This window comes from Zea mays, chromosome 2 (assembly GCF_902167145.1).
Source record: "Zea mays cultivar B73 chromosome 2, Zm-B73-REFERENCE-NAM-5.0, whole genome shotgun sequence".
In the NCBI taxonomy this organism is placed as follows: domain Eukaryota; kingdom Viridiplantae; phylum Streptophyta; class Magnoliopsida; order Poales; family Poaceae; genus Zea; species Zea mays.
The window spans coordinates 3,248,108-3,273,484 of NC_050097.1; the positions used below are offsets into that span (position 1 = coordinate 3,248,108).

The window sequence follows — 25,377 nt, forward strand, 5'->3', positions numbered from 1 at the left end:
AAAACATGCAGTTAATAGGATTCTGAAGATCCATCATGAGATCCTATGCAGATTCATATCTTTTATTTATAAATATGCAACATATAAATCTCATACTGAATAATATATTCCTGATGAATGATCACTCTCCTATGTAGGGAGAATATCTCCTAGTTGAGATTATAATTCCCAGATGGAGTCTTTCCAGAAGAAACAAAGTCTGTGTTGAACACTAAAGTTTGATAACCCCTATAAAGGGATAAAGACCCATACATACACGAAAAGGAATAAGATGAGGTACCAAAGGACTTGAAGTTCACCGAATAAGCACATGTGCATTCCACGAGTTTTACTCATGGTATTTTCCACTTGATGTGGAATTACGGTATCCTCTAAAGCCCTGATGGCAGAAAACCTATAAGGTTTAGGTGTTACTGGCAAAATATCCCCATTGTGCCATAATGACAGACTATAACGATGTATCTGATCGATGAAAAATCCCTAATGGATTACAATCTATGATGGACTTTTGTTACACCATCATAGATGTTGCAATGGATGAATGCCTCGAGCGATGTGTCGTATTTAGAATAAGTACTATTGCAACTATATTATCCCCTAAGTCCTATAGAATGACATGTTACTTGTTTTGCACAACTATGTATAAATTGTGGTGTAAGATAGAAAATGATAGCACCCCAAACTCATCCATTTTCGTTATTTCAGATGAACAATGGGACATATATCTTGAAGAATATGCTTGAGTTATGAGGGATAATGACTTTGACAAATGTCATCGTCAGGGGGAGCGAATGCTTATATTGATCATAATCGTGAGACAGTAAATGTCATATTCTATGCCTTGAAGGCGTCAGCTTGATGATCAATATGTGAACCTTTATGGAAGTTTCTATCAAATATATAGATCCAGTCGATCGAACACCATCAATCAAAGTGGCTTATTTATGTTGATACGTGCACTTACCTCGTATATCCTAGAAGTGAGTAGAGGTAAAGTTCATAAAATAGTCCCTGCAAGGATATGCAATCCGTTCGCTAATTCTTTATGTGCATATACTTCCAGAAGATGTTTTGCCTTATTGATACGGTTTTGCAAGGATCAGGGGGAGCATATTTCTAAAGTTAGCCTTTATAGAAGATTCAATGGAATCTAGATCTAGAAGATCGAAATATGTCCTAATGACAATTGTTGTACTCTTTTCCTTGGTGAGTTTTCTTGAAGTTTCTCACATGAGGTGTTTAACGAGTCAACAAAGTGCAAATGCAATTTGCGTCACCATGTACTCTTTCTCCATATTTTCCCACTGGGTTTTTGGGAGTTTTAACGAGGCATGTGCTGGTCGCGGTATTCGCCCAAGGGGGAGTGTTGAGAAACCCTAATGACGGGTTATGTGGGCAAATACCAAATATGCCCCTGAGGGCTATCACGTCTCTATATATAGAACATTTACCCCTTCGTATGGAATAGAGAACAGAAAGAGGCCAGAGGCCCAACCCTATATCCTGTGTCTCGTGTGTTTCCTCTCTCGTGCTTATGAGAAAGAAGACGGGTCCTCTACAGGTTCTTGCGCCTCTACTGTTGATGGGAGGGAAGGAAGCAGATCTGGTGATCTGTGGTAATGTAGTTACCAACACGGGTCCCAAACCGGTACCGATTATGCCGTTATGCGTGGACGATCAGTCTGCATATATTGGAATTTGGAAATTTTGGTCTGCTTCATTTTTTCTCTCGCTCATTTTTGGCCCAACGGCCCAGCCCATTGAGTAAAGCAACTGGTGCCCTATACGCAAAAAGACACGACTGCCTCTGGCCTCTGCACACCGCCACTCGCCCACACGCGAAGGCACCTAGCAGCCGCCACTCGCCGAACTGAGGAACACGCCGGGCGACGGGATACAGCAGCAGCGCGCCCCTCTATCCCCGACGCGACGGCGCCCTGCAGCTGCAGGCACGGCTCCACACCTCCACTCTTCTCCTCCGTCTCCGTTCATCTCTGCTGAGTAGTTGTGGTTGTGGCGTGTGGATTAATCGCGATTAATCGATCTGATCGGCGCTCTGGCGATCAGAAACGATCGACCGATTAGAAAACATTGGTGCTCAGGCATCCGCATCTGTCAACCCCCCCCCTCTTGTTCTGTTCCGGTACTGCCTTTTCAGCCCTCGAGTCCTACTGTAGGTGTTGAAGTAGTAATTTGTTTTGTGCGCGCAAGTTCGATTTCATGTCTGCATGTCAATAGCTTTCGATTTTTTGGGTCATCTATTTAGTGCAGTTTTGAAGTACTTCATTTTTTTTACCGATTTTTCGTTACTCCATCTGTGTGTGCCTGGGAATTGCGGATCCCCACCCACCCCACCACGTCTTCTGAAGGGAGTTCAAGAGGAAACCCTTGAATTCTATGGGGTTTGTCCGCTCTGAAATTTCTTTTGCTACTTGTTTCGATTTTTTCCGAAGTATCCAAACAATACCTCACGAATCTGCTTATGTATCAATAATGTGGGTATATCTATTTGTTTGTTCTCATAGTCTGGCATATGTATTATAGATAAACCTGTTCCAATGGCCAAACAAAAAGAGGGTGTGGACAAAAGAACTGCTAGGAAGATGATCCGATCTACGGAAGGCTGTGCAAAGAGCATTACTTTGGAGAGGAACAACAAATCAGACGATGTGCAGCTTCACGATCTGCCGAATGTAAGAGCAATTCGAAATAGTTCAATGCTCCTTTTGCAGTAAGCATATATGTGAAATGGTTCAAAAGAGTTTGATAGGACCAGGTAATCAGTGGTTCAGTTTACTCGGCTGCTTACTCACGCTACTTACTACGTGCAGGACATCCTAGGTAGCATACTATCACGGTTGACATTCAGAGAATCCTCACAGATGGGCCTTGTTTCTCATACCTGGCGGCGGCTGTGGAGAAGCTGTTGCCGGAAACTGGTCTTCACCAGTGCCACCATGTTCCAACCCGGAAATAGGAGCATCAAACATACAAGGACCAACTTTGCCATGAGAGTCAACAGTTTCTTGCGTCAGCTACGCACTCATCCTACTCTTAATAAGTTTGTTATTAAGTTCGGGCTGCGCAGGAAGCACACTCGCCATGTCAACAGATGGATTCGCTTCTGCTCCGTGTCGCGAGCAAGACACATCACTATTAATTTCACTCCTGGAGTGAAAGATTTTTTCATGGGTCCAGCCAACAGCAAGTACATCTTCCCCCTGAACGTTTTCAGTGGTCCAGAAGGCTCCTCTACACATGTCAGAACTCTTCATCTGGGCTATGTCTGTCTGGACACAACCTCGTCTGATTTCATGATCTTTGCAAATCTTAAGAAGCTCACTCTGCACAAAATTTCCTTTTTGGGAGACCTCCAGTGCCTGATGCTGCCAGAATGCAATTCTCTTGAGTGTCTGAGCATCAGCTTCTGTTCCTTGCCTGGTTTAAGCACATGCCAACCGCTGCAACGTCTGCGATGTGTTCGTTTGCACTACTGCTATCTAAAAAAGATTGAGCTGGAAGCTCCAAATCTAACATCGTTTGACTTGACCAACCAACCAATTCCATTTGTGCTTGGTGGATCTCTGAATGTAATGGAAGCCAACATTAAACTGTTAGCTAAGGACTCACCTTATGGTGATAATCTGGACTACATCTACACTGAGCTTCCTGCTGCGCTGTCTCATGTGCATAAACTCTCGATAACCTCGGGTCTCTTCGTTTATGATCAGGTTTTGTCTGTTGCTGAAAGCACTTAAGTTCATTCAACTATTACTTACCTTTATTTGCACCTGACATGTTTGTTCTTCATCTCATACATATTTTGACTCTCATGGTTATATTTCAGCTGCAAGGGTTTTCCAAAACCTCAGCCAGATTCATCAATCTGAGGCATCTGACCATGTATTTGCCTCTTTATGGGGAACCTAAGTCAATTAGTGGGATTCTTCGCTTGGCCTACCTACTGGAATTGGCCCCAGCTCTAGAAGAATTGGAATTGCATGTGAGTGGCTTACTAACTCTATAATCTGTTATAGATTTTCTCAAGGTATGCCTTATCTGTAGAAGTTTTTGTAGAGCAATTGCAGCACTAGTGTACCAGGCATATTGTTTATCATCTTTGCTAATTTTGAATTGTCTGAATATTTATTATCCCTCATTAATCCAAAACTCTACAGTTCAAAATTGCAGTAACATAAAAGTTGTTGAGTGTTGATGTTGTAGTTAAAAAAGATTTAAAAAGACAAAAAAGTAGCAATGTTGCAATCAATTGAACATTGAACACTATTGTACTTCATTACCATACAAGCCGAGGTGCCCATGCGTTGGTAGTTTGCTTCAAGGTCTCGAATACATGATAGTTTAAAATTGTATTGCTGGAACTGGGTGATGTTCCACAGCTTAGAAAGTGGTCTTATAAGTAGGCCTGTGGGTACCGTGTACGAATGTAAAGGAGCAAGTCGAAGTGGTTTCAGCCAAAACAAATAGACTAACTATGTACATTTCATCTTCTCCACTTCCTCACGCAGCCACAGCCATTAATTCCCTCACACTGTCATGAGCTCACGGTCGCACGACTCCTTCCCCCACTTCCTCTATGCCTCCCACAACGGTGACCCACTAGGCGAAACAACACTTCTACGCCTCCCTCGACGGACAACCCACCCGAGCCCACACATCTCCTGCAACGCTGCTCCTCCAGCGACTCTGCTCCTCGCCTCCTCCCACAACGGCGAAGTGCAGTTCTCCTCCCGCGAAACGGCAAGGGTGGCGCTGCTCCTCGCCGCCTCCATGACGGCGCTCCTCCCGCGACCGGCTGCTTTGGCCACCCAACCAACATTGTGCATGCCAAGAAAACAATGCTGTGGTTGATGTCATAATAAACACATATTGGTTTGAGCTCTCACATAAAACAATTTTCGTAACATTCACTAGTGATGGACAGAGAATAGACAAAAAAAACACAAGGAACAACAGCCAATGATGTATATGCCTGTGGCATTGGGCTGGCTGGTTAAGCATATGGCCAACAGTCATTTGTTGTCATGTGGCCAAATGTGAATAGGTGAGGGTAGTAAAATGAACCTTTTCCCTTCAAAGAAATCAAACTTTTAGCCTTTTATTTTACCGTTCCCATCGTCTTCTCCAGCCATTCTACAAGCAGAAGCGCTCCTCTTCAGTTCTGCCTGCGCAGATCTATCTTGGTTGTGCCCTCTCTCTCCCCCCCCCCCCCCCCATAGCCACAGTCCTCATACTCCCCTGCTTTCTTCCCCCCTCTCTGGCTTCTTTTTAACGAGGTTGTTCCTGCATTCCCGGAACGTTCTGGTTACTATGTTTGGGACCAAACCAAACATTTAGCTCAATATCGCCACACTTAGGCTTTAAACCCCAAAAGGGCAAGCTTGATGTGGCGGTGAGAGCTGTCTCACTTGAGTCATCATGTTGGTGAGAGCCTCTGGCACTGGGTCTGCTCTCTTAGGCTTTAAACCCACCATATGTCTGATATATTTCATTGGTCTCATTTGTGTTGTGTGAATCATTTTCACCAAATGATAACTTTACCAAGCAAGGTTTTCAAGTCGATAAGTCGAGTCGACAAGGTACCGACTTGGTGACTAGACGATAAGTCAGTTGACTAGTCGTCGACTTGCCAATATAGTGGATGTTTTCCCTATATAATTGCTTCATATAGACAATATAACATTTATATATGAAGAAATAGGATGTTTTACCTCATTTGAAGCCTGAAATTGAACGAAACTGAAATAAACAACAAGTCTTACCTCATTTGAATCCTCAAACTGAACCAAATCAGACACATAAGTGATAAGTCATAAACTCATAAGTCATAACAGCCATATAGTTCAAATTGGAAAACAAATAGCAAGAAAATATAGTTCAAACTTGAAAGGAAAAAAGTCATAAACTTATAAGAAAATATAGTCCAACCCCTGTGAGGCAGTAGTGTGGCAGTCCCACCTGTCAACATAGCTGTGGTAGAACATACCACCACCACTGTCGCTTTTTAAGTAGTGAAGATTATTTGGGTGATACAATACAGTTTTATCCATTTCTGAAGCCAATTGGATTTTTTTGTATTGGCATTGATGAAAGTATGTGAAATGTAAACTGTAAGTAGTACTTTCATACGGATGTCAAATATAACAGTCCTAGTTGTGATGTTATTAGGGTTACATTGCTGCTAGAGGACACTAGGACTAGGATAGTATGTGTTTCATTAAACCTTACAAGTATGTTTGATTCCACGTTTATTGGTTTCACAGGCCTGTTCTTATTGTTTTCATATGTATGATGTGATTCTAAATGTGTAATTTGTGTTTGCTTAATTTCTCCTTGTTTATTTTTTTCCCCACATTCATATGAAAAATTGATATGATGGATCTCATAAGTCTGGCATCTTTGCATGCAGGTGAATGGCGGTGGCGTGGATGTTGGGTGGGCACTCAGACGGAATATGTTACCGTACTCACACAATAGGCTCAAGAGGGTCCTTATTTCAGGAGCCACTGTATGGGAGGGGCTAATGGAGCTGGCATACTACATTCTTCGGAGTGCCAATAGACTCGAAAGTATGGTCTTAGATCCAAAGATAAGGATTGGGGGTCCTCAGCTGGATGGTTGGATGATTGATATTGGTAGGGAGACGATCAAAAATATTTTTGAGGGAGAGGAGTTTCAGAGCATTATTACTATTCTGTAAGAATGGTAAGATAGGCCACAGGATTTTGGTGGTCACACCAAGTGGCCATGTTTGATTATGCCATAGGTTTGACCAGTATGGTCATAAATGTTTGTTGTTTTCATTTCCGACCTCAGGAAATGTAAATTAATACTCCCTCCATCCATTTTTCATTCGCGTATACTTCTCGGCAGTGACCAAATTAAGTTTGAAAAAAAAAACCGTTTCATTTTTGCTGTTGCATGTGACGTGGCCCACGCCTGCATGCATGCGAATAAAAGATAGGACACATGAAGTTTAGTTAGTAAGGGTAAGAATACCAAAATACTTTTGAGCATTCTTCTGTCATTAATGTAACTGAAATAAAAGAGGGACTGTCAGTGGAATTAATATGATTTAATCTGGGTGTTTTGTTTATGTGAACTAATTTTAGTTTCTTCATTTTATTTTATTTTAGTTCTTAAAATGAGAAATACATAAAAACAGAGTTTTAGTTTTGGTATCTGCCAATTTAGAAACTATGATGGAACAAAATGGAGGACTAAAACTTAGTCTCTAGAAACTAAACATCCCTTAGGGCTGATTTGGTGACCAGGGATCACGGAGGGATTAGAGGGGATTGAGGGGGAAATTAGTTTATTTTTCCCTCAATCCCCTCCGATCCCCCCGTGATCCCCTTATCACCAAATTAACCCTTAAGGGCTGATTTGGTGCTAAGGGATCCTAAGGGGATCCATGAGGGAGGAATCCCCTTGTTATTCAAAATTGAATTGTAAGGGGATTTCTCCCCCATGGATCCCCTTGGAATCCCTTACCACCAAATTAGCCCTAAGGGGTGTTTAAATGCACTAGAGCTAAAACTTAGTCTCTAGAAACTAAACATCTCTTAGGGCTTGTTCGTTTTGGTGATAATCCACATGTATTGGGTGGGATTGAGTCGGTTTAAATCCATAACAAGTCAAAATACATCTCAATCCCACCCAATACACTCAAATACACATGTAATATCAATAACCGAACAAGCCCTTAAGGAGAGAGACATGTCCTAAACGTATCCTCTTGGATGGTCGCGTCCATATCCTCGAGCAGTGCGGTCTTGCTCAAGCAGCTTTTTGTAACGATTAAATACATATAGGACATGCATACGTCAGCAAGTGACTTAGTGTCGTACCCGTGAAGCACGGACGACGCGACGCTCTCCAAACCGGTAACGATTATGCGTGGACGATCAGTCTGCATAGATTGGAATTTGGAAATTTTGGTCTGCTTCATTTTTTCTCTCGCTCATTTTTGGCCCAACGGCCCAGCCCATTGAGTAAAGCAACTGGTGCCCTATATATACGCAAAAAGACATGACTGCCTCTGCACACCGCCACTCGCCCACACGCGAAGGCACCTAGCAGCCGCCACTCGCCGAACTGAGGAACACGCCTGGCGACGGGATACAGCAGCAGCGCGCCCCTCTATCCCCGACGCGACGGCGCCCTGCAGCTGCAGGCACGGCTCCACACCTCCACTCTTCTCCTCCGTCTCCGTTCATCTCTGCTGAGTAGTTGTGGTTGTGGCGTGTGGATTAATCGCGATTAATCGATCTGATCGGCGCTCTGGCGATCAGAAACGATCGACCGATTAGAAAACATTGGTGCTCAGGCATCTGCATCGGTCAACACCCCCCCCCCCCCCCCCCCCTCTTGTTCTGTTCCGGTACTGCCTTTCAGCCCTCGAGTCCTACTGTAGGTGTTGAAGTAGTAATTTGTTTTGTGCGCGCAAGTTCGATTTCATGTCTGCATGTCAATAGCTTTCCATTTTTTTGGTCATCTATTTAGTGCAGTTTTGAAGTACATCATTTTTTACCGATTTTTCGTTACTCCATCTGTGTGCCTGGGAATTGCGGATCCCCACCCACCCCACCACGTCTTCTGAAGGGAGTTCAAGAGGAACCCCTTGAATTCTATGGGGTTTGTCCGCTCTGAAATTTCTTTTGCTATTTGTTTCGATTTTTTCCGAAGTATCCAAACAAGACCTCACGAATCTGCTTATGTATCAATAATGTGGGTATATCTATTTGTTTGTTCTCATAGTCTGGCATATGTATTATAGATAAACCTGTTCCAATGGGCAAACAAAAAGAGGGTGTGGACAAAAGAACTGCTAGGAAGATGATCCGATCTACGGAAGGCTGTGCAAAGAGCATTACTTTCGAGAGGAACAACAAATCAGACGATGTGCAGCTTCACGATCTGCCGAATGTAAGAGTAATTCGAAATAGTTCAATGCTCCTTTTGCAGTAAGCATATATGTGAAATGGTTCAAAAGAGTTTGATAGGACCAGGTAATCAGTGGTTCAGTTTACTCGGCTGCTTACTCACGCTACTTACTACGTGCAGGACATCCTAGGTAGCATACTATCACGGTTGACATTCAGAGAATCCTCACAGATGGGCCTTGTTTCTCATACCTGGCGGCGGCTGTGGAGAAGCTGTTGCCGGAAACTGGTCTTCACCAGTGCCACCATGTTCCAACCCGGAAATAGGAGCATCAAACATACAAGGACCAACTTTGCCATGAGAGTCAACAGTTTCTTGCGTCAGCTACGCACTCATCCTACTCTTAATAAGTTTGTTATTAAGTTCGGGCTGCGCAGGAAGCACACTCGCCATGTCAACAGATGGATTCGCTTCTGCTCCGTGTCGCGAGCAAGACACATCACTATTAATTTCACTCCTGGAGTGAAAGATTTTTTCATGGGTCCAGCCAACAGCAAGTACATCTTCCCCCTGAACGTTTTCAGTGGTCCAGAAGGCTCCTCTACACATGTCAGAACTCTTCATCTGGGCTATGTCTGTCTGGACACAACCTCGTCTGATTTCATGATCTTTGCAAATCTTAAGAAGCTCACTCTGCACAAAATTTCCTTTTTGGGAGACCTCCAGTGCCTGATGCTGCCAGAATGCAATTCTCTTGAGTGTCTGAGCATCAGCTTCTGTTCCTTGCCTGGTTTAAGCACATGCCAACCGCTGCAACGTCTGCGATGTGTTCGTTTGCACTACTGCTATCTAAAAAAGATTGAGCTGGAAGCTCCAAATCTAACATCGTTTGACTTGACCAACCAACCAATTCCATTTGTGCTTGGTGGATCTCTGAATGTAATGGAAGCCAACATTAAACTGTTAGCTAAGGACTCACCTTATGGTGATAATCTGGACTACATCTACACTGAGCTTCCTGCTGCGCTGTCTCATGTGCATAAACTCTCGATAACCTCGGGTCTCTTCGTTTATGATCAGGTTTTGTCTGTTGCTGAAAGCACTTAAGTTCATTCAACTATTACTTACCTTTATTTGCACCTGACATGTTTGTTCTTCATCTCATACATATTTTGACTCTCATGGTTATATTTCAGCTGCAAGGGTTTTCCAAAACCTCAGCCAGATTCATCAATCTGAGGCATCTGACCATGTATTTGCCTCTTTATGGGGAACCTAAGTCAATTAGTGGGATTCTTCGCTTGGCCTACCTACTGGAATTGGCCCCAGCTCTAGAAGAATTGGAATTGCATGTGAGTGGCTTACTAACTCTATAATCTGTTATAGATTTTCTCAAGGTATGCCTTATCTGTAGAAGTTTTTGTAGAGCAATTGCAGCACTAGTGTACCAGGCATATTGTTTATCATCTTTGCTAATTTTGAATTGTCTGAATATTTATTATCCCTCATTAATCCAAAACTCTACAGTTCAAAATTGCAGTAACATAAAAGTTGTTGAGTGTTGATGTTGTAGTTAAAAAAGATTTAAAAAGACAAAAAAGTAGCAATGTTGCAATCAATTGAACATTGAACACTATTGTACTTCATTACCATACAAGCCGAGGTGCCCATGCGTTGGTAGTTTGCTTCAAGGTCTCGAATACATGATAGTTTAAAATTGTATTGCTGGAACTGGGTGATGTTCCACAGCTTAGAAAGTGGTCTTATAAGTAGGCCTGTGGGTACCGTGTACGAATGTAAAGGAGCAAGTCGAAGTGGTTTCAGCCAAAACAAATAGACTAACTATGTACATTTCATCTTCTCCACTTCCTCACGCAGCCACAGCCATTAATTCCCTCACACTGTCATGAGCTCACGGTCGCACGACTCCTTCCCCCACTTCCTCTATGCCTCCCACAACGGTGACCCACTAGGCGAAACAACACTTCTACGCCTCCCTCGACGGACAACCCACCCGAGCCCACACATCTCCTGCAACGCTGCTCCTCCAGCGACTCTGCTCCTCGCCTCCTCCCACAACGGCGAAGTGCAGTTCTCCTCCCGCGAAACGGCAAGGGTGGCGCTGCTCCTCGCCGCCTCCATGACGGCGCTCCTCCCGCGACCGGCTGCTTTGGCCACCCAACCAACATTGTGCATGCCAAGAAAACAATGCTGTGGTTGATGTCATAATAAACACATATTGGTTTGAGCTCTCACATAAAACAATTTTCGTAACATTCACTAGTGATGGACAGAGAATAGACAAAAAAAACACAAGGAACAACAGCCAATGATGTATATGCCTGTGGCATTGGGCTGGCTGGTTAAGCATATGGCCAACAGTCATTTGTTGTCATGTGGCCAAATGTGAATAGGTGAGGGTAGTAAAATGAACCTTTTCCCTTCAAAGAAATCAAACTTTTAGCCTTTTATTTTACCGTTCCCATCGTCTTCTCCAGCCATTCTACAAGCAGAAGCGCTCCTCTTCAGTTCTGCCTGCGCAGATCTATCTTGGTTGTGCCCTCTCTCTCCCCCCCCCCCCCCCCATAGCCACAGTCCTCATACTCCCCTGCTTTCTTCCCCCCTCTCTGGCTTCTTTTTAACGAGGTTGTTCCTGCATTCCCGGAACGTTCTGGTTACTATGTTTGGGACCAAACCAAACATTTAGCTCAATATCGCCACACTTAGGCTTTAAACCCCAAAAGGGCAAGCTTGATGTGGCGGTGAGAGCTGTCTCACTTGAGTCTCATCATGTTGGTGAGAGCCTCTGGCACTGGGTCTGCTCTCTTAGGCTTTAAACCCACCATATGTCTGATATATTTCATTGGTCTCATTTGTGTTGTGTGAATCATTTTCACCAAATGATAACTTTACCAAGCAAGGTTTTCAAGTCGATAAGTCGAGTCGACAAGGTACCGACTTGGTGACTAGACGATAAGTCAGTTGACTAGTCGTCGACTTGCCAATATAGTGGATGTTTTGCCTATATAATTGCTTCATATAGACAATATAACATTTATATATGAAGAAATAGGATGTTTTACCTCATTTGAAGCCTGAAATTGAACGAAACTGAAATAAACAGCAAGTCTTACCTCATTTGAATCCTCAAACTGAACCAAATCAGACACATAAGTGATAAGTCATAAACTCATAAGTCATAACAGCCATATAGTTCAAATTGGAAAACAAATAGCAAGAAAATATAGTTCAAACTAGAAAGGAAAAAAGTCATAAACTCAAAAGAAAATATAGTCCAACCCCTGTGAGGCAGTAGTGTGGCAGTCCCACCTGTCAACATAGCTGTGGTAGAACATACCACCACCACTGTCGCTTTTTAAGTAGTGAAGATTATTTGGGTGATACAATACAGTTTTATCCATTTCTGAAGCCAATTGGATTTTTTTGTATTGGCATTGATGAAAGTATGTGAAATGTAAACTGTAAGTAGTACTTTCATACGGATGTCAAATATAACAGTCCTAATTGTGATGTTATTAGGGTTACATTGCTAGAGGACACTAGGACTAGGATAGTATGTGTTTCATTAAACCTTACAAGTATGTTTGATTCCACGTTTATTGGTTTCACAGGCCTGTTCTTATTGTTTTCATATGTATGATGTGATTCTAAATGTGTAATTTGTGTTTGCTTAATTTCTCCTTGTTTATTTTTTTCCCCACATTCATATGAAAAATTGATATGATGGATCTCATAAGTCTGGCATCTTTGCATGCAGGTGAATGGCGGTGGCGTGGATGTTGGGTGGGCACTCAGACGGAATATGTTACCGTACTCACACAATAGGCTCAAGAGGGTCCTTATTTCAGGAGCCACTGTATGGGAGGGGCTAATGGAGCTGGCATACTACATTCTTCGGAGTGCCAATAGACTCGAAAGTATGGTCTTAGATCCAAAGATAAGGATTGGGGGTCCTCAGCTGGATGGTTGGATGATTGATATTGGTAGGGAGACGATCAAAAATATTTTTGAGGGAGAGGAGTTTCAGAGCATTATTACTATTCTGTAAGAATGGTAAGATAGGCCACAGGATTTTGGTGGTCACACCAAGTGGCCATGTTTGATTATGCCATAGGTTTGACCAGTATGGTCATAAATGTTTGTTGTTTTCATTTCCGACCTCAGGAAATGTAAATTAATACTCCCTCCATCCATTTTTAATTCGCGTATACTTCTCGGCAGTGACCAAATTAAGTTTGAAAAAAAAACCGTTTCATTTTTGCTGTTGCATGTGACGTGGCCCACGCCTGCATGCATGCGAATAAAAGATAGGACACATGAAGTTTAGTTAGTAAGGGTAAGAATACCAAAATACTTTTGAGCATTCTTCTGTCATTAATGTAACTGAAATAAAGGAGGAACTGTCAGTGGAATTAATATGATTTAATCTGGGTGTTTTGTTTATGTGAACTAATTTTAGTTTCTTCATTTTATTTTATTTTAGTTCTTAAAATGAGAAATACATAAAAACAGAGTTTTAGTTTTGGTATCTACCAATTTAGAAACTACGATGGAACAAAATGGAGGACTAAAACTTAGTATCTAGAAACTAAACATCTCTTAGGGGGTGTTTAAATGTACTAGAGCTAAAATTTAGTCTCTAGAAACTAAACATCCCTTAGTGAGGCAAGTCCTAAACGTATCCTCTTGGATGGTCGCGTCCATGTCCTCGAGCAGTGCGGTCTTGCTCAAGCAGCTTTTTGTAGCGATTAAATACATATAGGACATGCATGCGTCAGCAAGTGACTTAGTGTCGTACCCGTGAAGTGCGGACTGTTGAGAAACTCTAATGACGGGTTATGTGTGCAAATACCAAATATGCTCCTGAGGACTATCACGTCTCTATATATAGAATATGTACCCCTTCGTATGGAATAGAGAACAGAAAGAGGCCAGAGGCCCAACCCTATATCTTGTGTCCCGTGTGTTTCCTCTCTCGTGCTTATGGGAAGGGAGACGGGTCCTCTACAACTTCTTGCGCCTCTACTGTTGACGGGAGGGAAGGGAGCGGATCTGGTGATCCGTGGTAACGTAGTTCTCAACACGTTATCAGCACGCTCTATCTCAACGTTGCTGCGAGATCAGATCTGCATCAACTCTTCGTCACGCCGGCAGGTCCTTGGCCTAGCCGAACTGTCCTACGCGACAGGCTTCGATTCTCCCTCTACGCAATCGAGCGGTATGTTTTCTTGACCCGCTGGTGTGATCTGTGCGCCACCAACTTGTTGTCTCCGTCATGATGTTGCGTCCGTGCCGGAAGCGCCCGCACCCGTGGCAGCTAGCTCTCACCAGAAGATGGTCAGGTCGCGCTAGCTAGGCATCCAGATTTGGATGCTGATCGACGACGCCGCGAGCTCCAGCAGAGCAAGCGCATCTGGTAACAACTCACGAGAAAAAAGTGCAAGCCTGGGGATAGGGGCGGCGGCGGCGGAAGTTGGTGTCGCGTACCTGCTATTGGCCTTCTGCCCCGACGGTCAAAATGGCCATGCGCGGGTCCCACCACTCCCTCGTCTCGTGGCTGCATGCGCGCACCCGTCGATCCACGGGATTCCTTTTCGCGCCCCCGCGCGCTGCTAGAGACTGGAGCACGACGTCTGTCACGCCGTATGAATGGTTGCATGCTGCATGCAAGCCACTGACGGTTTTTTTCCCGTACCTGGTCAAAGCGGTTGCCTATTATTGCGGTGACTGAGAAAAAAACAAAGCCAAAGCCGCATGCCTACATGCAGCTGATTGACTAGAGGTGTATGCATAGGAAACTTGCGAGCGGTGGAAGAAAAAAATATCTCTCCATTATACATGTTTTAGTTTATATACATGCTTCATGCTATTTTATCCTATTTTCCTAATAAAAATAATAAATAGAATCAAGCATGGTTTGTGTTGCGATTTCTACTTTAATTAATTATTTCTAGTCGCAAATAATTAATAGAAAAATGTGTGCTTAAACATGAGAACATTTTTTTTACATCAGATGTGTTATGTTTATGGATTAAATCTGGTATTATTTTTCTGCTTTTATTTCCGTAGTAAATAATTAGCAGAAAGATATGAAGGATATATTGTGCATTCTTAAATCGCTCTAAATATTTATATTGTGTTGAGCTTTTAAACTCACGATGAGTGATTAAATTGTATAGTGGGTACTCGGACACGTCGACCAGGCTGCGTTATTAATCGGCTAAGTTATGGCATCAACTATGCATTGGCTGCGTCCTGGCAACACGACGCATTATTTGTGTCGTACGAACTTGGCTGCGTCATGTGATTGCTAGCACTCTCGTTTATTCGGACAGCTCCCGTTGAGTCGAACCGACATCACTGAGTCACGTATTTTTCGCATGCCCTGTAGGCACTGTATGTCTGCCGTGATCATTGAGCCACAATTGCGTCTGATGCGCACGTTGTGTGGAATTATCGTGTACCCCGATTACCGAGCCATAATTGTGCATGTTACATTTATTACGAAGGCTTGTTGTGTTGTCGTGGTCCTGATGGCCGCGCACGCGTTGACCCCAGATACGCTAGAGCTTGTACTCGCGTGGATTGTGGTGAGTTGTTTAAGGCCCTGAAGTCATATTATGCACAGCCTTCCTAAAAAAATTTTGTTTGGCTCTATATTTTATTTGATTGTGTTGTGTGGCATCATATATTTATATATATCACTAAGTGGCCCTACACAGTTGTATCAAGCTCTATAGTGCTTGAAAATCTGGGAAATTAAATTGAAATACAATTAAACCCAGATAAGTTAATTTTCTGCTATCTCCTCATGCATAAAGTTTTACCCGAAGTAACCCGAAGATATATAATATAATGCATGAAAGCCTTTTTGGCATAGAAGACATCACAAATTGGGATTCTATTAGTAAGCAAAAGGCCCTATCAAATAATTTAAGACTATAAATCTCAGCCATACATTGCTCAACCAGATGTTGGCACATTGCTCTCTTTGTCGCTAAATGACATGAAGCAAACTATGAGATAAAAGGACATGTAATCGCCAGCAACACGAAGTTGCGAGTATTCCGAGAGGTTATTCTGAAAAAAAAATCACTATGTTGGTGTGAAAACCATAGTGTGTTTCCGTCGAACCACTTTACTCGTTCTATCTAGAACCTCTATGCTTGTGTCGCATACATCTCTCGGATATGTAAATACTTATAGTCACTGAATTGATTCGGGATAGTCCTTTGACAAGTTTGGTATACACTATAAGCTAAATGGTAAAGGTCGGTCCTGAATAGACGCATACCTGGGGTTTATGTAGCCGAACTACACTGAATTCCACCCTTTGGCATGCTTACCATTATCTACCTCTGATCTACCAGAAGTGAGAAGAGTAGGCAAATAACTATGAAATCCCACATCACCACAGAGCTTGAAGCTAAATTATACATTAACATGTTCTTGGTCCTTGGAGCCAGAAGAGTCATATGTCTTGATCATTAGACTACTAGTGATGATAATTTGTGATAGAAATATGAAGATCTTGTAGAGACCTGTTGTATCCTCTCTACTCCTGATGATTTCTTCATATGAGAGCGGTACTATCTGTTGTTGAAGATGGATCCTAGGCGGATACCAGTCTTGTTTCGTTCTTGCCAAGCAGTTATCGTCATTTGATTCATCAAAAGCTAGTTATATGGTGATTTTCCTAGATAAAATGAATTCTTGGCCTTGTCTGTTCTATTCCAAAGCTTCTTTTTTGTGCTGAACAATGAAGAGATCGAAATAATGCTATATAGAACAATTTGGTATATAACATGATGAGAAATGTTTGCCCTGCTGGCAACACCACAAATAATTAACTATTGTTATAAGTTCTCTCTCAAAATTATTATACCTAAAATGTTGCATAAATTGATACCCAATTTTAGAGCAGTATGAGTAATCGGGTAAACCATGGGCAGTGATAAAAACGAGCTGGACTATACATCTCTGCATATAAAAATCTTTGCTTGGCAGCATTGGTCTGATGTCGTGCACTTCACTAGCAATATAAACACTCACATTTTTCCTATGTGCTTAAAAGCACAATGCAACCTGTGAATGACTTTGTGAACGTTAGATCCTGATGGTCATTTTACTTGTTGATCTGAAGTCAACTAATGGCTCCAAACGAATGGTATGCATGAGCCCCTGAAGGACCCTTATGGATAAAATAGTGTTGCGCATATCAGTGTAAATCTTAATGATTGACTATGCATTTGGTAGTAATAAAAATAAGTTTGCAGAATTGTAACCATGAAGCAACTTGTTGTTGCGTGTCTCGCTGGATGTTGAGACTAACCCTTCATGTTGAAGGACAAATATGTAGTATTCATGCCACTACATTAATCTAAGTCCAAAGCTCACTGCATAAAACTCCTATCTGTAGCGTGCGTAAGATTTCCCAAATAAATCACCACAATATCATACACTAGCCACAAACTAGATGATTGTGGTTGATGATTTTATTTGTATGCTTTTAGAACATCTCGGCATTATGGGGAGGAATGCCCATATAGTGTAATGGCTCAATATTCTATTAAACGCACAAAAGCCAAACTGAACCCGTCGTTCGGAGTGTACTCCTGCATATATGGAGTTTGCCAGAAATCGTTGAGGAGTAACCATATTGGTTTGAGTGCTTCTACCAGTTGTAGATGTGAATATACCCGGGATTAATATCATATCCACATTTGACTTATTGGCATTTGATCTATTCTTAGGGACGCCTGCGAATATGATCCATCGGCCTTAGTCAAAGCATATGTTCTGATTGCAGATTCACTTGATTTGTAATAACTCTCCTCCGATGAACTCGCCCTGCTGGTGATTTGCCTCACGAAGAGGTTCATCTTGATGATGAAATTTCTAGCAATGCGCACAATATCATTGTGTTAGGAATACAGAACAATGAATCTTTTGTTTTTGGGAAATGACGAAGATCGTTATTAAATGTGGGAGACAAATGTGTTGACACCTATCTTGTCTCTATAGATTGCAAAGGGATCCAAAACAAAGTCCTAGGCATGAGTGCTTTAAGCTCTCTTATCAGGTCATTGATAAATGCAATCGAGGCTGAACCAATAATCGCAAAATGAAAGTCACGAGCTTGAAGTTCGGACATTTATGGGCACTATTGAAATAATGTGTGGTGAATGCGATGGTTCAAGTGGTCTTGTGAGAGACCCATCCCACATGTGTTGAATAAACAATGTTCCGCTATGTAATATATCTGGCAAATGGCATGAATTAAAACATGCAGTTAATAGGATTCTGAAGATCCATCATGAGATCCTATGCAGTTTCATATCTTTTATTTATAAATATGCAACATATAAATCTCATACTGAATAATATATTCCTGATGAATGATCACTCTCCTATGTAGGGAGAATATCTCCTAGTTGAGATTATAATTCCGAGATGGAGTCTTTCCAGAAGAAACAAAGTCTGTGTTGAACACTAAAGTTTGATAACCCCTATAAAGGGATAAAGACCCATACATACCCGAAAAGGAATAAGATGAGGTACCAAAGGACTTGAAGTTCACCGAATAAGCACATGTGCATTCCACGAGTTTTACTCATGGTATTTTCCACTTGATGTGGAATTACGGTATCCTCTAAAGCCCTGATGACAGAAACCTATAAGGTTTAGGTGTTACTGGCAAAATATCCCCGTCGTGCCATAATGACATACTATAACGATGTATCTGATCGATGAAAAATCCCTAATGGATTACGATCTATGATGGACTTTTGTTACACCATCATAGATGTTGCAATGGATGAACGCCTCGAGCGATGTGTCGTATTTAGAATAAGTACTATTGCAACTATATTATCCCCTAAGTCCTATAGAATGACATGTTACTTGTTTTGCACAACTATGTATAAATTGTGGTGTAAGATAGAAAATGATAGCACCCCAAACTCATCCATTTTCGTTATTTCAGATGAACAATGAGACATATATCTTGAAGAATATGCTTGAGTTATGAGGGATAATAACTTTGACAAATGTCATCGTCAGAGAGAGCGAATTCTTATATTGATCATAATCGTGAGACAGTAAATGTCATATTCTATGCCTTGAAGGCGTCAGCTTGATGATCAATATGTGAACCTTTATGGAAGTTTCTATCAAATATATAGATCCAGTCGATCGAACACCATCAATCAAAGTGGCTTATTTATGTTGATACGTGCACTTACCTCGTATATCCTAGAAGTGAGTAGAGGTAAAGTTCATAAAATAGTCCCTGCAAGGATATGCAATCCGTTTGCTAATTCTTTATGTGCATATACTTCCAGAAGATGTTTTGCCTTATTGATACGGTTTTGCAAGGATCAGGGGGAGCATATTTCTAAAGTTAGCCTTTATAGAAGATTCAATGGAATCTAGATCTAGAAGATCGAAATATGTCATGATGACAATTGTTGTACTCTTTTTCCTTGGTGAGTTTTCTTGAAGTTTCTCACATGAGGTGTTTAACGAGTCAACAAAGTGCAAATGCAATTTGCGTCACCATGTACTCTTTCTCCATATTTTCCCACTGGGTTTTTGGGAGTTTTAACGAGGCATGTGCTGGTCGCGGTATTCGCCCAAGGGGGAGTGTTGAGAAACCCTAATGACGGGTTATATGGGCAAATACCAAATATGCCCCTGAGGGCTATCACGTCTCTATATATAGAACATTTACCCCTTCGTATGGAATAGAGAACAGAAAGATGCCAAAGACCAACCCTATATCATGTGTCTCGTGTGTTTCCTCTCTCGTGCTTATGGGAAAGGAGACAGGTCCTCTACAGCTTCTTGCGCCTCTACTGTTGATGGCAGGGAAGGAAGCAGATCTGGTGATCCGTGGTAATGTAGTTACCAACACGGGTCCCAAACCGGTACCGATTATGCGTGGACGATCAGTCTGCATAGCTTGGAATTTGGAAATTTTGGTCTGCTTCATTTTTTCTCTCGCTCATTTTTGGCCCAACGGCCCAGCCCATTGAGTAAAGCAACTGGTGCCCTATATGCAAAAAGACAGGACTGCCTCTGCACACCGCCACTCGCCCACACGCGAAGGCACCTAGCAGCCGCCACTCGCCGAACTGAGGAACACGCCGGGCGACGGGATACAGCAGCAGCGCGCCCCTCTATGCCCGACGCGACGGCGCCCTGCAGCTGCAGGCACGGCTCCACACCTCCACTCTTCTCCTCCGTCTCCGTTCATCTCTGCTGAGTAGTTGTGGTTGTGGCGTGTGGATTAATCGCGATTAATCGATCTGATCGGCGCTCTGGCGATCAGAAACGATCGACCGATTAGAAAACATTGGTGCTCGGGCATCCGCATCTGTCAACACCCCCCTCTTGTTCTGTTCCGGTACTGCCTTTTCAGCCCTCGAGTCCTACTGTAGGTGTTGAAGTAGTAATTTGTTTTGTGCGCGCAAGTTCGATTTCATGTCTGCATGTCAATAGCTTTCGATTTTTTTGGTCATCTATTTAGTGCAGTTTTGAAGAAGTTCATTTTTTTACCGATTTTTCGTTACTCCATCTGTGTGTGCCTGGGAATTGCGGATCCCCACCCACCCCACCACGTCTTCTGAAGGGAGTTCAAGAGGAAACCCTTGAATTCTATGGGGTTTGTCCGCTCTGAAATTTCTTTTGCTACTTGTTTCGATTTTTTCCGAAGTATCCAAACAAGACCTCACGAATCTGCTTATGTATCAATAATGTGGGTATATCTATTTGTTTGTTCTCATAGTCTGGCATATGTATTATAGATAAACCTGTTCCAATGGCCAAACAAAAAGAGGGTGTGGACAAAAGAACTGCTAGGAAGATGATCCGATCTACGGAAGGCTGTGCAAAGAGCATTACTTTCGAGAGGAACAACAAATCAGACGCTGTGCAGCTTCACGATCTGCCGAATGTAAGAGTAATTCGAAATAGTTCAATGCTCCTTTTGCAGTAAGCATATATGTGAAATGGTTCAAAAGAGTTTGATAGGACCAGGTAATCAGTGGTTCAGTTTACTCGGCTGCTTACTCACTTACTACGTGCAGGACATCCTAGGTAGCATACTATCACGGTTGACATTCAGAGAATCCTCACAGATGGGCCTTGTTTCTCATACCTGGCGGCGGCTGTGGAGAAGCTGTTGCCGGAAACTGGTCTTCACCAGTGCCACCATGTTCCAACCCGGAAATAGGAGCATCAAACATACAAGGACCAACTTTGCCATGAGAGTCAACAGTTTCTTGCGTCAGCTACACACTCATCCTACTCTTAATAAGTTTGTTATTAAGTTCGGGCTGCGCAGGAAGCACACTCGCCATGTCAACAGATGGATTCGCTTCTGCTCCGTGTCGCGAGCAAGACACATCACTATTAATTTCACTCCTGGAGTGAAAGATTTTTTCATGGGTCCAGCCAACAGCAAGTACATCTTCCCCCTGAACGTTTTCAGTGGTCCAGAAGGCTCCTCTACACATGTCAGAACTCTTCATCTGGGCTATGTCTGTCTGGACACAACCTCGTCTGATTTCATGATCTTTGCAAATCTGAAGAAGCTCACTCTGCACAAAATTTCCTTTTTGGGAGACCTCCAGTGCCTGATGCTGCCAGAATGCAATTCTCTTGAGTGTCTGAGCATCAGCTTCTGTTCCTTGCCTGGTTTAAGCACATGCCAACCGCTGCAACGTCTGCGATGTGTTCGTTTGCACTACTGCTATCTAAAAAAGATTGAGCTGGAAGCTCCAAATCTAACATCGTTTGACTTGACCAACCAACCAATTCCATTTGTGCTTGGTGGATCTCTGAATGTAATGGAAGCCAACATTAAACTGTTAGCTAAGGACTCACCTTATGGTGATAATCTGGACTACATCTACACTGAGCTTCCTGCTGCGCTGTCTCATGTGCATAAACTCTCGATAACCTCGGGTCTCTTCGTTTTTGATCAGGTTTTGTCTGTTGCTGATAGCACTTAAGTTCATTCAACTATTACTTACCTTTATTTGCACCTGACATGTTTGTTCTTCATCTCATACATATTTTGACTCTCATGGTTATATTTCAGCTGCAAGGGTTTTCCAAAACCTCAGCCAGATTCATCAATCTGAGGCATCTGACCATGTATTTGCCTCTTTATGGGGAACCTAAGTCAATTAGTGGGATTCTTCGCTTGGCCTACCTACTGGAATTGGCCCCAGCTCTAGAAGAATTGGAATTGCATGTGAGTGGCTTACTAACTCTATAATCTGTTATAGATTTTCTCAAGGTATGCCTTATCTGTAGAAGTTTTTGTAGAGCAATTGCAGCACTAGTGTACCAGGCATATTGTTTATCATCTTTGCTAATTTTGAATTGCCTGAATATTTATTATCCCTCATTAATCCAAAACTCTACAGTTCAAAATTGCAGTAACATAAAAGTTGTTGAGTGTTGATGTTGTAGTTAAAAAAAGATTTAAAAAGACAAAAAAGTAGCAATGTTGCAATCAATTGAACATTGAACACTATTGTACTTCATTACCATACAAGCCGAGGTGCCCATGCGTTGGTAGTTTGCTTCAAGGTCTCGAATACATGATAGTTTAAAATTGTATTGCTGGAACTGGGTGATGTTCCACAGCTTAGAAAGTGGTCTTATAAGTAGGCCTGTGGGTACCGTGTACGAATGTAAAGGAGCAAGTCGAAGTGGTTTCAGCCAAAACAAATAGACTAACTATGTACATTTCATCTTCTCCACTTCCTCACGCAGCCACAGCCATTAATTCCCTCACGCTGTCATGAGCTCACGGTCGCACGACTCCTTCCCCCACTTCCTCTATGCCTCCCACAACGGTGACCCATTAGGCGAAACAACACTTCTACGCCTCCCTCGACGGACAACCCACCCGAGCCCACACATCTCCTGCAACGCTGCTCCTCCAGCGACGCTGCTCCTCGCTCCTCCCACAACGGCGAAGTGCAGTTCTCCTCCCGCGAAACGGCAAGGGTGGCACTGCTCCTCGCCGCCTCCATGACGGCGCTCCTCCCACGACCGGCTGCTTTGGCCACCCAACCAACATTGTGCATGCCAAGAAAACAATGGTGTGGTTGATGTCATAATAAACACATATTGGTTTGAGCTCTCACATAAAACAATTTTTGTAACATTCACTAGTGATGGACAGAGAATAGACAAAAAAATACAAGGAACAACAGCCAATGATGTATAGGCCTGTGGCATTGGGCTGGCTGGTTAAGCATATGGCCAACAGTCATTTGTTGTCATGTGGCCAAATGTGAATAGGTGAGGGTAGTAAAATGAACCTTTTCCCTTCAAAGAAATCAAACTTTTAGCCTTTTATTTTACCGTTCCCATCGTCTTCTCCAGCCATTCTACAAGCAGAAGCGCTCCTCTTCAGTTCTGCCTGCGCAGATCTATCTTGGTTGTGCCCTCCCCCCCCCCCCCCCACCCCACCATAGCCACAGTCCTCATACTCCCCTGCTTTCTTCCCCCCTCTCTGGCTTCTTTTTAACGAGGTTGTTCCCGCATTCCCGGAACGTCCTGGTTTCTACGTTTGGGACCAAACCAAACATTTAGCTCAATATCGCCACACTTAGGCTTTAAACCCAAAAAGGGCAAGCTAGATGTGGCGGTGAGAGCTGTCTCACTTGAGTCATCATGTTGGTGAGAGCCTCTGACACTGGGTCTGCTCTCTTAGGCTTTATTAAACCCACCATATGTCTGATATATTTTATTGGTCTCATTTGTGTTGTGTGAGTCATTTTCACCAAATGATAACTTTACCAAGCAAGGTTTTCAAGTCGATAAGTCGAGTCGACAAGGTACCGACTTGGTGACTAGACGATAAGTCAGTTGACTAGTCGTCGACTTGCCAATATAGTGGAAAGTTTTGCCTATATAATTGCTTCATATAGACAATATAGCATTTATATATGAAGAAATAGGATGTTTTACCTCATTTGAAGCCTGAAATTGAACGAAACTGAAATAAACAGCAAGTCTTACCTCATTTGAATCCTCAAACTGAACCAAATCAGACACATAAGTGATAAGTCATAAACTCATAAGTCATAACAGCCATATAGTTCAAATTGGAAAACAAATAGCAAGAAAATATAGTTCAAACTTGAAAGGAAAAAAGTCATAAACTCATAAGAAAATATAATAGTCCAACCCCTGTGAGGCAGTAGTGTGGCAGTCCCACCTGTCAACATAGCTGTGGTAGAACATACCACCACCACTGTCGCTTTTTAAGTAGTGAAGATTATTTGGGTGATACAATACAGTTTTATCCATTTCTGAAGCCAATTGGATTTTTTTGTATTGGCATTGATGAAAGTATGTGAAATGTAAACTGTAAGTAGTACTTTCATACGGATGTCAAATATAACAGTCCTAATTGTGATGTTATTAGGGTTACATTGCTAGAGGACACTAGGACTAGGATAGTACGTGTTTCATTAAACCTTGCAAGTATGTTTGATTCCACGTTTATTGGTTTCACAGGCCTGTTCTTATTGTTTTCATATGTATGATGTGATTCTAAATGTGTAATTTGTGTTTGCTTAATTTCTCCTTGTTTATTTCCTCCCACATTCATATGAAAAATTGATATGATGGATCTCACAAGTCTGGCATCTTTGCATGCAGGTGAATGGCGGTGACGTGGATGTTGGGTGGGCACTCAGAGGGAATATGTTACCGTACTCACACAATAGGCTCAAGAGGGTCCTTATTTCAGGAGCCAGTGTATGGGAGGGGCTAATGGAGCTGGCATACTACATTTTTCGGAGTGCCAATAGACTCGAAAGTATGGTCTTAGATCCAAAGATAAGGATTGGGGCTCCTCAGCTGGATGGTTGGATGATTGATATTGGTAGGGAGACGATCAAAAAGCTTTTTGAGGGAGAGGAGTTTCAGAGCATTATTACTATTCTGTAAGAATGGTAAGATAGGCCACAGGATTTTAGTGGTCACACCAAGTGGCCATGTTTGATTATGCCATAGGTTTGACCAGTATGCTAAAAAATGTTTGTTGTTTTCATTTCCGACCTTAGGAAATGTAAATTAAGACCCTGTTCCAATCTCGCGAGATAAACTTTAGCAGTTTTTTTAGCTACTTTTAGTCATTTGTAATCTAAACAGTAGAGCTAATGGTGGTAATTGAAACTAAATTTTAGCATTTCAATTCATATAGCTAAAGTTTAGCAGGAAGCAAAAGTTTATACCGTGAGATTGAAACGGGGTCTAATACTCCCTCCATCCATATTTCTTTCGCGTATACTTCTCGGCAGTGACCAAATTAAGTTTGAAAAAAAAACCGTTTCATTTTTGCTGTTGCATGTGACGTGGCCCACGCCTGCATGCATGCGAATAAAAGATAGGACACATGAAGTTTAGTTAGTTAGG

At 42.4% G+C, this 25,377-nt stretch overlaps 3 protein-coding genes across 9 annotated transcripts; all 3 read left to right on the top strand.

Annotated features, from left to right (window-relative positions):
- Window positions 1-1,804: 1,804 nt before the first annotated feature.
- Window positions 1,805-6,883, top strand: LOC111589226 (F-box/FBD/LRR-repeat protein At1g13570). 4 transcript variants are annotated; one of them, XM_020547982.3, is made up of 5 exons: window positions 1,805-1,949; window positions 2,545-2,693; window positions 2,832-3,731; window positions 3,848-4,048; window positions 6,431-6,883. In XM_020547982.3, exons 2-4 carry the CDS (start codon window positions 2,559-2,561, stop codon window positions 4,025-4,027), a joined length of 1,215 nt encoding a protein of 404 aa, XP_020403571.1. In that variant the 5' UTR covers window positions 1,805-1,949; window positions 2,545-2,558; the 3' UTR covers window positions 4,028-4,048; window positions 6,431-6,883. The 4 variants fall into 4 exon arrangements, with proteins under 4 accessions (XP_020403571.1, XP_023157350.1, XP_035821035.1 ...); XM_023301582.2 differs by having other exon boundaries at window positions 1,806-1,949; window positions 3,848-4,003; XM_035965142.1 differs by having other exon boundaries at window positions 1,814-2,143.
- Window positions 6,884-8,053: 1,170 nt separating this feature from the next.
- On the top strand, window positions 8,054-13,128 carry LOC109943946 (F-box/FBD/LRR-repeat protein At1g13570-like). 2 transcript variants are annotated; one of them, XM_035965011.1, is made up of 5 exons: window positions 8,054-8,197; window positions 8,801-8,949; window positions 9,088-9,987; window positions 10,104-10,304; window positions 12,686-13,128. In XM_035965011.1, exons 2-4 carry the CDS (start codon window positions 8,815-8,817, stop codon window positions 10,281-10,283), a joined length of 1,215 nt encoding a protein of 404 aa, XP_035820904.1. In that variant the 5' UTR covers window positions 8,054-8,197; window positions 8,801-8,814; the 3' UTR covers window positions 10,284-10,304; window positions 12,686-13,128. The 2 variants fall into 2 exon arrangements, with proteins under 2 accessions (XP_035820904.1, NP_001381994.1); NM_001395065.1 differs by having other exon boundaries at window positions 8,086-8,197; window positions 10,104-10,259; window positions 12,686-13,104.
- A 6,874-nt stretch (window positions 13,129-20,002) lies between these two features.
- On the top strand, window positions 20,003-25,164 carry LOC100282639 (uncharacterized). Of its 3 annotated transcripts, none has more exons than XM_035964802.1 (5): window positions 20,003-20,142; window positions 20,736-20,884; window positions 21,018-21,917; window positions 22,034-22,234; window positions 24,619-25,164. In XM_035964802.1, exons 2-4 carry the CDS (start codon window positions 20,750-20,752, stop codon window positions 22,211-22,213), a joined length of 1,215 nt encoding a protein of 404 aa, XP_035820695.1. In that variant the 5' UTR covers window positions 20,003-20,142; window positions 20,736-20,749; the 3' UTR covers window positions 22,214-22,234; window positions 24,619-25,164.
- The last annotated feature ends 213 nt before the right edge of the window (window positions 25,165-25,377 follow it).

Coding starts and splice junctions, on each gene's coding strand:
- LOC111589226 (XM_023301582.2), top strand. CDS start 2,559: ATGGCCAAACAAAAAGAGGGTGTGGACAAAAGAACTGCTAGGAAGATG. Junction 2,694..2,831: donor AGCTTCACGATCTGCCGAAT/GTAAGAGCAATT, acceptor TACTACGTGCAG/GACATCCTAGGTAGCATACT. Junction 4,004..6,430: donor TAGAAGAATTGGAATTGCAT/GTGAGTGGCTTA, acceptor CTTTGCATGCAG/GTGAATGGCGGTGGCGTGGA.
- LOC109943946 (NM_001395065.1), top strand. CDS start 8,815: ATGGGCAAACAAAAAGAGGGTGTGGACAAAAGAACTGCTAGGAAGATG. Junction 8,950..9,087: donor AGCTTCACGATCTGCCGAAT/GTAAGAGTAATT, acceptor TACTACGTGCAG/GACATCCTAGGTAGCATACT. Junction 10,260..12,685: donor TAGAAGAATTGGAATTGCAT/GTGAGTGGCTTA, acceptor CTTTGCATGCAG/GTGAATGGCGGTGGCGTGGA.
- LOC100282639 (XM_035964801.1), top strand. CDS start 20,750: ATGGCCAAACAAAAAGAGGGTGTGGACAAAAGAACTGCTAGGAAGATG. Junction 20,885..21,017: donor AGCTTCACGATCTGCCGAAT/GTAAGAGTAATT, acceptor TACTACGTGCAG/GACATCCTAGGTAGCATACT. Junction 21,918..22,033: donor GTCTCTTCGTTTTTGATCAG/GTTTTGTCTGTT, acceptor GTTATATTTCAG/CTGCAAGGGTTTTCCAAAAC.